Below are 12,467 nucleotides of genomic sequence, written 5' to 3'. Positions count from 1 at the left end.
TCCCATTGACTTAAATGGGAGCCGGCATATGTGCGCTACCCATTGAAATCAATGGGAGGCCTTTTTGGTACTTTTCCCTTATCGGGCCAGCATCGCAGTTCAGCATCAGCATCGGGACATGCTGAACTGCTGCCTGCTGGCCTGATGCTGGCGGGCACTGGAGCTGTGTATAAAGGAGCAGCGGATCACAGGATGCCAGAGGGGTTGCCCAGACCCTGCCCTCACTCGCGGTGTGGAGAGGATGGTGGAGCCCGTCCTGGTGTGAGTGATGTACCACCGTGACAGATGCTGTGTGCATGTCACTGCAGCCGCAGCATCAGGGGGTGACGTCCGGCTTCACCAAGTCCTCCGGGCACTGGGACGTGCAGCCCGGCCGCTGACAAGCTTGTGCTCACCGACAATCACCGCAATCCCCAAGTCAACCCACGTCCCTGTCGGGACATGAGTTTACTTGGTGATTGTCGGTGAGCACAAGCTTGTGAAGCCGGACGTCACCCCCTGATGCTGCGGCTGCAGTGACACGCACACAGCATCTGTCACGGTGGCACACCGCTCACACCAGGCCGTGCTCCACCATCCTCTCTGCACCGCGAGTGAGGGCAGGGTCTGGGCGCCCCCTCTGGCATCCTGTAATCCACTGCTCCTTTATACACAGCTCCAGTGCCAGCCAGCATCAGGCCAGCAGTCAGCAGTTCAGCATGTCCCGATGCTGATGCTGAACTGCGATGCAAGCCTGATTAGGGAAAAGTACCAAAAAGGCCTCCCATTGATTTCAATGAGTAGCGCACGTATGCCGGCTCCCATTCAAGTCAATGGGAGCTGCTTTTTACGCGCTCATTCTGAACGTGTTTTTACGTTCAGAATGAGTGCAGCGTAACTCCGTGTGTATGCTCCCTTAGTGTCCAGGCCTGCCGCTTAATTGCAAAAAATAGTACAGACATTATCACCTTTATTAAATTTTAGTCGTCTTTATTCTACTCTGTAAGGTGTTTAGAATAGAACGTGGGTGATGCCATCTCTATTACTGTCTCAGTTAGAGACTCCTATTCATTTATGCACATGACAAGTTTATGGTCTTTCTATATTACACAACATGATTTTCATGTTTAAAAATTGCATAACCTAGGAAGTCTGATAAAAAGAATTAGAATTTATATTTGTCAGTTTTCCCATTATTTTCTGCTAAACATAAATTATTTGACTTGCTTACATGGACCAATGTAATAACATATATCTTGACGGACCAATGAAGTGATGCAATATAGTGTGTCATGGATGACCCTTCATTAGACAAAGTAGAATATAACTATACATCATAAAAGGTATTCATAGAGAACCTATCGGCTCTTTAAAAAGAGTAGGGACAGTGGCATAGAAAGTGGAGTAACATTTCAGAATAGAAGTGTTAGACCAAAAGATGCATCAAATTTATTTAACATTTTCATAAATGAAGATTGGCAAAAATTATGGCATAGCAGAATCCAAAAAAACTGAATTTAATAGTTCTTATAAATCTCTAAATATATTCAGATACATTAGCGTGAAGGGTTTGTCCAGCACTATGGTGTATGCTGCCACTGTCCATTCGTGCGTCATACCTTTGCTGCCAGAAGTCCTGCGCTGCACATGGCCACATCAGTGGCCATAGGAAAGGGCATCACAGAGACATCAAAGGTCCTTTACAGCCAATACCTCCAGCAGCAAAGGCACAGTGCACTCCCAAATGGTCAGAGGCAGCTAACACTGGACAAGTATGATATTATTTTATGTTTTGCCTTCCCTGGCCTCCTCTGTAATTTGTCCAATACCTGGGCAACCACTTTAAGAAGTATTACACTGGAAAATAATATATAAAGAAAATGACCTGAACAAACTATTATCTGTTTGGATTTACTTTTCTCATTCACATTTCTCTGCCGTATCTACAGGACATGGTCTACTTGATTACATGTCACTGAGCAGACCATATGGTCTGCATGTGATACTGTATCTCATCACTTTCCATATAGCTAATTCCATGGAGAGATAAGTGTTTGTGGTATTACTTATTAAAATCATAACTGAGTTTAAGGAAACGATCCTTAGAGAGAGAAATTTTTACCCAAGCATTAATTATTTATGCAGTTGCTGTTACTGAATACATAATCTACCAACACCTTGAAACATATGGAAAGAGGCAACACACTTCATTTTTCATAAAGCTCCTATGTATTTCCTCTAACACTGGCTGTCAACTTGGATTATGTAAAGATCAGAACAATTAATATTATTTATTATTTATTTATACAGTGCTAACATGTTCTGTAGCGCTCTACAGCAAGGAATACAAAGTACTGTACCAATGGTAGCCAATTTATTGAACAAGACGTATTTTTATAAATTGTAGAATCATCTTCAAATATGGCAAGTGACCCTGCTCAGTAGAGCCTACAGTAGTATACATTAGTATATATTATAATATATTATATAATTATATATGTACAGTAGTTGTAGTTATCAAGTTAACAAGGGGATTCAGACTGAGGTTCAGTTGCAGGTTACTTACCACGTCCAACCATGTTTGTAAGAGACTGTTCCAAAATATGATAATTTACTCATGGGCATAGAATTCAAGAACAAAGTTAGTTTTTTAGAGTAAGGACAACACTATATAGTATCAAAAACTATGATACAGGATTTAAAGTATTGGTCTCGCCATATGAGGCAGATGAACTATTTTTTTTTTCATGTACTTTTTTTTTCTTTCATTTAATGATGTCTTTGTAGAATTGGTGGTAATCCACGCAAACACGGGGAGAACATACAAACTCCTTGCAGATGTTATTCCTGGTGAGATTTGAACCCAGGACGCCAGCGTTGCAGTGCTAACCACTGAGCCACCATGTTGCCCTTAGGCAGTTGAAGTATTTGAGCCCCACTTTAGGTTCCAGGTTTCCTGAATGAGTTGCATATAATAATTCTAACCCCCTATTCCCATATCTCCCTGGAGAAAAAATATCTTATAAAACTGTTACTTAAGTTGCAGTATTCTTTTTTTTTTTTTTTTTTTTTTTTATGTAGATTATGAGCCCCACATAGAGCTCACAATGTACATTTTTTCCCTATCAGTATGTCTTTTTGGAATATGGGATGGAAATCCATGCAAACACGGGGAGAACATACAAACTCCTTGCAGATGGTGTTTTTTGCCCTTGGCGGGATTTGAACACCAGGACTCCAGCGCTGCAAGGCTGCAGTGCTAACCACTGAGCCACCGTGTAGCCCCCGCAGTATTCTTTTTTGTACTTCCATTGCTCTTCCATTCACTAGCTTTAGTGAAATTGCTGAATTTTCCATGAACGGTATTACGGTATGTGACACATAATACATAGTTGAAGATAATATTTATCATTTTATATATTATAATTTACTATTTGAAAGTAACCATGTGATAGAAGACTGGAATGACCTAAACCGGGCTGACTAATTTTCTCTATTAATCTGACTTGTAGGTTACTGGCGAGCTACAAAACCAACAATTTCTTAAAAGTATAGAGATATATTCATGTACTTTAATTTAAATACAGATAATTCTTTACTATATATTAATTATGATATTGAATAATATGTTTCACATGCTATAAACTAAGGGAATCATTTTCTGTAGAAAACTCTACTACCGTATGTGCAATGAATGTGGTGTGCGAACAATCTGTGTCTCACACAGTCATTGCAATTTAAGATTCTTCCATTACATTCTCACATTCTGGAACTCACCTTTCATGTTTATTTCCTACAGAGAAAATGAGTGATTTCCTCTCTCAACTGAAAACACCAGCTGCTTTACTTGCTGCTCAAGGAAAACCTGGCCCACCTGGAAATGATGGCCTCCCAGGACCACCCGGAGATCCTGGGCCTCCTGGACCACAAGGTAAAAATCACAACCAAAAATGTTTATCCATATCTAAAGCTAGACTAAGAAAAATGTCTTAAAGGTACATTCAGGGGATATATTCTATAGTATGCCTTAAAAAATATAATAATGTAAAAAATACAAAAATATAATATAATAATATAAAAAAATAATTCATACCTGATACAGCAACTCTGTATTCTCAGAGGGTTGTAACATTTCAGTGTAAAGAGATTTGTATGTTGAGATATTTTAAAAGGTGTAATATCATTGTTTAACAAATGTAGCACAGACATACAATTGCCAAGGTTGCATGTACTTCTGTTTTATCATGTACACACGAGAACATGTCCATATTTCTATGGGATTAGCTATTTTCCAGAATGGGATTTCTAAGGCAGATGCAATGACAAAGTAAAGTGTTCTATAACATTAATTTACAAATGTGTCCTTTCTGTCCTTTTGGATGAACATATCTGGATATGTCTTTTCAAAACAACATGATTTCATAGTACTTTGTTTTAAGGGGTGTATTCTTTATATGTTTATATGAGACCACTGGATGTGTTGGGAATTGTAGCTTGTCAAAGCCTTTGTTAACATGTTTTATTATTGTGTCAAATTTTTCAATGTATTTACGTAACCAGATTTCAGAAAAAGGTAGGGGTGGACACATCTGTATATTAATTCTTGAGTTTGCAAGTATAACTATTTGAAATTTGGGATATTGTCTTGTGTTCTTTCCGAAATCATTGATGGATTTTATATAGAAATTCAGATATCATATCACATAAAGTTGTTGGATGAGAATCTTATTCACTTCACATACCATTTCTACACAACTGATGTACCGCTAAGCATGAGTCACACAACTTAAAACAGCCCTAAAAACTTTGCATCAAACTACTACATGACTAATTTCCACTTCAAGGGAAGAAAGCACTAACAGTAGATCTAACAACAGTTTGCTATTCATCTGAAAATGAGACATTTTGACCTTGGCTTTTGTTTCTAGCTACATTGTATTTGTGCATTACCATACTAAGTAATAATATTTCAATATGCATATGCTGTAGAGTATGCTAAGTCATATGCTTTTAAATAATTAACAAAGTAAGAATATGATATGCAGATACTTAATTGACATTAACACAAAGCTTTTCTGCCTACAAAAAAGCTTATCCAAAATTAATGAGAAAATCTAGGACGCTGAAATAAATGGTGAACAAACAATGGTCTCTTTAAAGTATTAGACTTTATTCAAGAGTTGCACTGAAGGTTTTTCAACAGTGTTTGCATTCTTTTTATGCTACAGTATATATTATAATTGTCCTGCTATAGTTGTGCCTAGCACTAGATGGACCATAGCACAGTTATGTAGATACTAGCAAGCCTCCCCAATGACATTATCATGAATCTTAATACTTTCTTAGAATTTACAGAGTCTTGGAATTATTGTAATCCCTCAGATTATAGCATTTGTTCCAAGTTCATAGTTACAAAACTGCAACTCTGTATCTTAATGGCTGAGAGTTCATCTAAAACCTGGACATTAGTTCCATCCCAATCTACAGTAAGAATAATGCATAAGCACTTAGTATTTTGTCCATACTTATATGCTTATAAAGAGACAAGCATGCCAGTCTTTTTGGTAGTTTCTTGATAGGTGGTTCCTATCTATTATTTTTCCGGTAGTTTGGTCTTCTCTGGAATCAAAATGAGACTGAAATGAAGACAAGACAAAGGTTCCTTGAAGAACTATGGAGTCTTACTTTGGAAAGCAACAACAAAAACACAAAAAAACCCACATTTGCTATGTATGCAAGAATTCTACTAACTGGAAAATAACAAAAAAAAATGTGAAGATTGCAGTAGTTATAGGTTATCTGACTGTATTTATACACTGTGTGTAATACTGTGTAGAATAGTTATGTTGTGCTTTTGACATGGTGATATGTAATGAATGATTTGTTATGTTATGAATTAAATGATGTACTGTATTCTAATAATATGTGAGTCAGATCATTGTATCTGACACTGAATGGTTAATGTTAATAAGGATAATGTCCACGTTGATCATCATGGAGTTTTCTAAAATTGGTCATACACATTCACTAGCTGTCAGATGGATGGCCATTCAGTTGGCAACTATTTTCACTACAGAAAGGGGACTAAGTCTCTGCCAAAAACCAATAATAGATGGTTGGGCAATCCTGTTGAAATTGGCAGCTTCATCTGACTCTGACTTTAGTGTAATGTTTATGGCCAGCATAAGTGGTTGTACCATGAATTAAACATCTGATAGTGGGGTCTTACTGCTGGGTCCACTGCAGAAGTTGAGAATGGGGATCCTGAGTTCCTCTTTTTGAAAAGAGTGGCAATAGCAAAGTGCTGTACTTGGCTTCTCTATATCAGTCTCAAAGAAAATGAATCAATTCAGACAGGTGACTTGGAACCCCCATTCCAAGTGATTGGACCCCCACTAAATCTATATATCTTATTGACGTGCTATTATTGTATTTGAGAGTGAATCTTCATTACTATTCATGCTTATTTTTTTACAAGCCACAAGTATGTTTTGGGCAAAATGTTGAGCACCCCAGATATTTATTTTAATGTGAAGTTCTCCTTTAATGTGACTAGATGTGTTTCATACTTTATTCTTATTTTGTGGATGAATCCTGAAAAGTCAAGTAATGTTTAGAAAATTTTCTATAGAGACGTAGCCTTCACAATGTTATATAATTTTTAGTGTAACTTTTATTTGATTTTTTGCCACTGTATCATGAGATATGTGGGGAACATTTTTGTAATATACTTTATTTACTTAAATCTCTAACTCTTTTTTTTAACATTAAGAATGTTATTGAAATTTTTGTTATATCACAAAGAACAAGTCAAAGTATCAACAATAAAGGGTGTACATGGTGGAGGGAAGGTCGGGGTATGGAGGAGATGGCAGGGAGAACAAGAAATGATAGGTAGGGGCAGGAAGGAACATGGAGGAGGGTGGAAACAATAGCTCTGTCACAGCAAAGCCAGGTACTTAATTCAGAAACCAAAACAATAGTAAACATACCTCATGTCATTTTTGGAAAATAGAAAGAAAGGTATCGGGGGGGTTGGGGGAGTAGGAAAAATCAAGAGGACACAGAGGGGAAGGCAGACTCAGTGGAATTCAGTGGAGTAATAAAGTGGTCCACAGGAGCCACGTTTGCTGATGGGCTCTATCATCATGTTTCAGTTCTGTGAGCAGATTTTCCATGCTGAGTATGCGTAAGACCTCCTGAAGCAAATACAGCAGAGAGGGGGTATCCGGGATTTCCACAGTTTAATGAGAGTGGATCTTGCTGCTACTAATAGGAAACCTAATAGCTTGCATGTGTGCTTCCTAAAACCTATGCGGGAAGATAGAAAGGAGGAGGGTCATCTTCCAAAGCAATCCCAGTGACCATCTGAATAACACGACATCTAACTTTCTTTTATTAGAAGACAGGCTATAAAATTCCCACTAGCAATGTGCTAATTAAGCATTGCCATGGAGAGTCTGTACGATACACCCAAAGCCAGAATAAAGGGTGGGCTCTCCACCACTGAGCAGGAAGAGGGGGCCTTTACCAATTGCAGCAGCTGGATAAGATGTGCACATTAAGAGCATGTTTCAATCTCTGCAACATGGCTCAGTCCCAGGGAGTATTTTATGGGTGAACCTCATGAGATTCATCTTGCAAGGGTCATCTGACGGTTTCATTCAGTCCAAACTCATCCAAAACGGTACTGCTATTATATGGTACTGCTTATCTGAAGATACCCCAGAGTATAATGAGCGGAGGCCTAGGGAAGGTGATTAAACACAGCAAGCAATGTTACTCCCCTGCCCTGGGCTCGAATCTTTGGTCCTCTTCTGGTCTCTGAGACTTCATGAATGATGTCAGAAACTGCTGGCATGCTGCGATTTACAAAAAACAAGCATTTTTAAAATCACAGCATTTCCGCTGCAAATTTTTTCTGAAATGTGTGGATGTGTCAAATTGCGACGTTTACAATACACTTCAGCTCTACACACTCACAATACAAAGGTGTATGGACTTTCCCCAGTAACAGATCAGTTAGAGGGTTGAGAGCGGGAATGTTACAACTTGTTTTCTATTAAAGGAAATTAAATAGGTTCATAAAGTATATTAGAAAAATGTTCACCAAACACCCCCTTATACCATAGCAAAAAATAAAATGTGAGTTATACTTTATTAAAATAATTTCAGCATACCAAGGATAAAACTCATTACAAAATATTAGGAGATCTTGTATGCTGCTGTATGAGATTTGAACAGACTGATCTTTTAGATTTTTCTGTACTGTTGATCATATCAATATCACTGAGTTATGGACATTATAGAAATTTACAAAGGATAGAAATATTTAATGAAAATTATGACCTTTTGGAGATTTCCTAAATAGCATGGCAGTTAGCAATCCAATGCACAGAGTTGTCTGTGTACTTACTGTAATGCAATATATACTTATGTATCCACATTTCTGCTTTAAAGAGGACCTTTCACCATTTTGCACACAGGCAGTTCTATATACTGCCAGAAAGCTGACAGTGCGCTGAGTTCAGCGCACTGTCGGCTTTCCCGATCTGGGCCCGGTGTGAAGAGCTTACGGTCCCGGTACCGTAGCTCTTCTATGGTCAGAAGGGCGTTTCTGACAGTGAGCCAGAGACGTCCTTCTTCACAGCACAGTCAATCGCGCTGTACCGTGTGAGCCGGGAGGAACGCCCCCTCCCTCTGCTCGCAGTACTCGTCCATAGACGAGTATTATCAGGGAAGAGCTACGGTACCGGACCGTAAGCTCTTCACACCGGGCCCAGATCGGGAAAGCCGACAGTGCGCTGAACTCAGCACACTGTCAGCTTTCCGGCAGTATATAGAACTGCCTGTGTGCAAAATGGTGGAAGGTCCTCTTTAAAGTCTACATTGAATTCTGCATATAAAGAGTTCTACTTTATATAAGACCAGTCTCTAGTCACACATAAAGGGATATTGTGATTACTTATGTTTACACTTGTAGGAGGCTTCTTTGTAGCAAGCAAGTTTAGCAGTAAAGCTAGGTTCAGACAGTGTTCATGGTTGATCGTTTGGTGTGTATGCTGGTAAATTTGCATGGCATAGCCATAGGTTATCATTACCCAGACATGTCCTAAAAGAATTTTGGCTGGTATATGTTAGGGTATGTTCATACAGAGTTTTTTGCAGGCGGATTTTGACACGGAATCCGCCTCAAAATCCACCAGCAAAAAAGCTCCCATTCATTTCGATAGGAGCCATTCGCTTTTTTTCCCCATGCCCTATCTTCCCGCGGATTCCACGGCTGGCTCAGCTGTGGTGTCCGCGGTGCGAGACCCACTCCCAGGTAGGCCCATTCATTAGGGCGTAATCAGGAGCGTGATGCCGTGCGGAGAAATCACGCGTGAGAACTAGCCCTTCGTGTACTTTCCCTCTAATTTATTGAAATGTATAGTTAAATATGGGTTTTAAGTCATTTAGAATAGGGCAAATGCAGGATTTTGCTAGAACCTGTATATGCAAACATGTAAATTATTCTAGAACAGAGATTGCATATTGCCAGGGCTGCAGTCATACCAATAGCAGTAATACATGGAAATTTGTATTAGATAACTATGTACTGGATACCTATGTGCTAGATAACTATGTTGCTGGAGATTGGACCTAATCCTATTTATTGATTTGGGCTACATCTAATACAGTTGCTATTTGTGGAAAAGGACATTTGTTGCTGAACTGTACTTACTAAGCTCTCAATGGATTCACTAGAAAAGCAGACAGGGACGTCTAAGATAAAAAATAGCTAAATCTTCAGTTTTCTTTCTTCCTGCAAACATTGTAGTAGTTAATAACTGATCTCATACTATCCTTTGTCAGCTTCACAAAAAGACTATGGCACTTTTACCATAACTTTAAATCTTTTCGTCTTCATCAATCATTCTTCATAATGATGCTTATCACATTTTGACTATTCTTTACATTCACGGTAATTAATATTCCATGATAGTGTTCTACAAGTACTGTTCTGCTATATAGCTTACTGTATAGGAAGTTTGTGAAGGAGACCTTGCATCTGTTTTTTATATAGAAGTAAAAAATGAACATACAAAGTTGTGTAAAATGGTCTTACCAGCCATGTATGGAAAGAAATACATTTGTTATATATCTCTTCTTAAAATGAGTGACCTGCTGATGCTTGTTCTAAAGTTATTGAGCTTCAAAGATTAAATCAATAATTGGATAAGCCAATAGCTTAAAGGGGTATTCCAGTAACAATAAGGTAGCCCTTGTCCAAAGGATAGGGGGTACCTTGATGCTCAGTGGGGGTCTGACTACTGGGATTTCAACAGATCATGAGAACTGGGGTGCTTATGTGGGGAAATGCACGTCACCACTTTATTCATTTCAATGGGAACTGCTGGAGAAAGTTGAGCTCTGATCTTTGGCTATCTCTGGTGATTGTCATTCAAATGAATGGAGCTACACATTTTCAGAAAGTCTCTCCATTTGAATTAGGGCAAAAAACACCACCATAATGGTGCTGGTATTCTGGTAACTTATTACCAGAATACCCCTTTACATATTACTCAGTGAGGTTTCATATGCACCAATATGATTTCAGAAAGTATCTCCTGGACCTGGCAATTCCTAATGTCAGTAACAGATCTTTTGGTGTATGAGCATTTACTGGTCTGGTGGCTTCCAGTGCTATAGTGGACCCGTTCCTAATGGTCACTTACCTGTTCTTCTGTTTCCATCCTCAGCCTATACGGCAACAGATATGTAAATTATTACAAGTGTGATCTGATTAGACACCGGGTCTTGCCAAAATGCTCCTTTTGGGTAGTGTACGCCATGGTGAGAGATTATTGACTTAGAAATACCTCTACTATGCATACCTCTGCCTCCATTTCCATCCATGTTTTTCAAGGTAATATTGTAATCACATACATATAACATCATTACATTCACACATGTAAAGTTTTATTTGATTTCAACAACTCCTTCTTCTTGGGGATCCTTCACACGAAGTTTACGCTCGCTCATTCTGAACGTAAAACTCGTTCAGAGTGAGCGGCGTAAAAAACAGATCCCATTGACTTGAATGGGTGCTGGCATATGCACGCTGCCCATTGAAATCACAAGATCCTCCTTTGTCTTCTTGCTCAGCCTGGCACTAGAAATGTTATTCATAGAAATTAAGAGGAGATGTGTTTCATAATGTACAGTATTTTATTACATGAGATGAGACCGAGTTTGGATCATTACTGCCACAACTGCTAGATGGAGAGACTTAGAGAACATGATACATGTTCTATTGCACAACAGATTTTTATTGTATAGTATCTCTAATTATTCACATATTACAGTTTTGTATGTTCACCATATATGAATCTATAATGTAATATTTGTAGTAGCAGGAGATGCCTCTTACCTCCTGTTCTCAGTTTACAGTTAGGGATTGCTGCTTGGCTATAGCTGTGTAATAATAGCAGATATTCATTGCAATGTTAAAGGCTTTGTAACATACTTCATGATTTTCCTAGGCAGTGTTAGTCTTCATTCATACCTCAGATGCCTTATGAATATGAAAACTGTTTACAGATGAAGTTTTTCTCAAATGCTTTAAATGTTTCTACTTTTGGTAAAACTGTGAAATAAAATTGCTAGATACAATCTCTGAAACTATGTGTTATATTGTCTTATACATTGTTTTGTTTGTTAAGTAAACTGACAAGTGTATGGGGGTCTCCTGACTGTCACCTGGTGACCTATATCAGGGTAAAGGGGGTTCAGGTATGTTAGGGACATAGGCTGCTGCTGCTGGAAATATTTCACCTCTCTGTTAGTCTACATTCACATCTCATTTTTAGCTTATGTATTAAACATTTCATGACCATTCACTTTCCCTGAATGGAAACATATTTGGGTGTTTGGTTCATGCATTTTTGAAAGCTGTGACATTTTTTTTTTTTGCTCTTTTATGTATCTTTTATCGTTTATATCTTTTTTTACCTATTTATTTTTGTATCTTTTAGGCTAGAGCCCCCAGTTGCGGAAACACAACATTTTTTATTGCAGATTTGGCTGTATTTTTTGAGCCAAAGTCAAAGTTTGTTTCTTTTTCATATAAGAAAACACCAATATGCCCTCGGAGAGTTAATTGCCATCCGTCTGGATTTATATATTCTATATAGGTGTCGGAAAGGGGGGTTAATGAATTCACATGAAAAATCCATTAGGTTAAGGCCTCATGTTGTGGACACGTAGCATTTTTTTCCAGCAGAAAAAAATCAGCATTTTAGGCTGAGAAATGCAGCTGCAGATTTTGATAAATTTTTTTGAGCCAAAGCAAGGAGTGGAGTGAGCAGAAGGTAGAAGTAGAAGTACTGCCTATATATTCCATTCCTTTAGTAGCTGTTCTTGGCTTTGGCTCAAAAAAACACAAAAAACTGTGTTTCCGCAACATGGGTTCTCAGTCTTATAATACTAGAAAAATGAACGAGATT

The 12,467-nt window shown here is 38.4% G+C and overlaps 1 protein-coding gene across 2 annotated transcripts in view; it reads left to right on the top strand.

Annotated features, from left to right (window-relative positions):
• COL19A1 (collagen type XIX alpha 1 chain) overlaps window positions 1-12,467 on the top strand; it is a 661,532-nt gene that overhangs the window by 635,821 nt on the left and 13,244 nt on the right. The window contains exons 51-52 of one of the 2 annotated variants that reach the window (XM_075268350.1): window positions 3,779-3,910; window positions 5,588-5,656. In XM_075268350.1, the coding sequence (XP_075124451.1) occupies window positions 3,779-3,910; window positions 5,588-5,613 (158 nt within the window). In that variant the 3' untranslated portion in view covers window positions 5,614-5,656. Of the gene's footprint in view, window positions 1-3,778; window positions 3,911-5,587; window positions 5,657-12,467 lie in introns of those variants that run through there. The other variant, XM_075268349.1, reaches the window with a different exon arrangement.

This window comes from Leptodactylus fuscus, chromosome 3 (genome assembly GCF_031893055.1).
Source record: "Leptodactylus fuscus isolate aLepFus1 chromosome 3, aLepFus1.hap2, whole genome shotgun sequence".
NCBI lineage: Eukaryota > Metazoa > Chordata > Amphibia > Anura > Leptodactylidae > Leptodactylus > Leptodactylus fuscus.
Note: the sequence above shows the minus strand (reverse complement) of the source record. Positions and strands in the feature narration are given on the sequence as shown.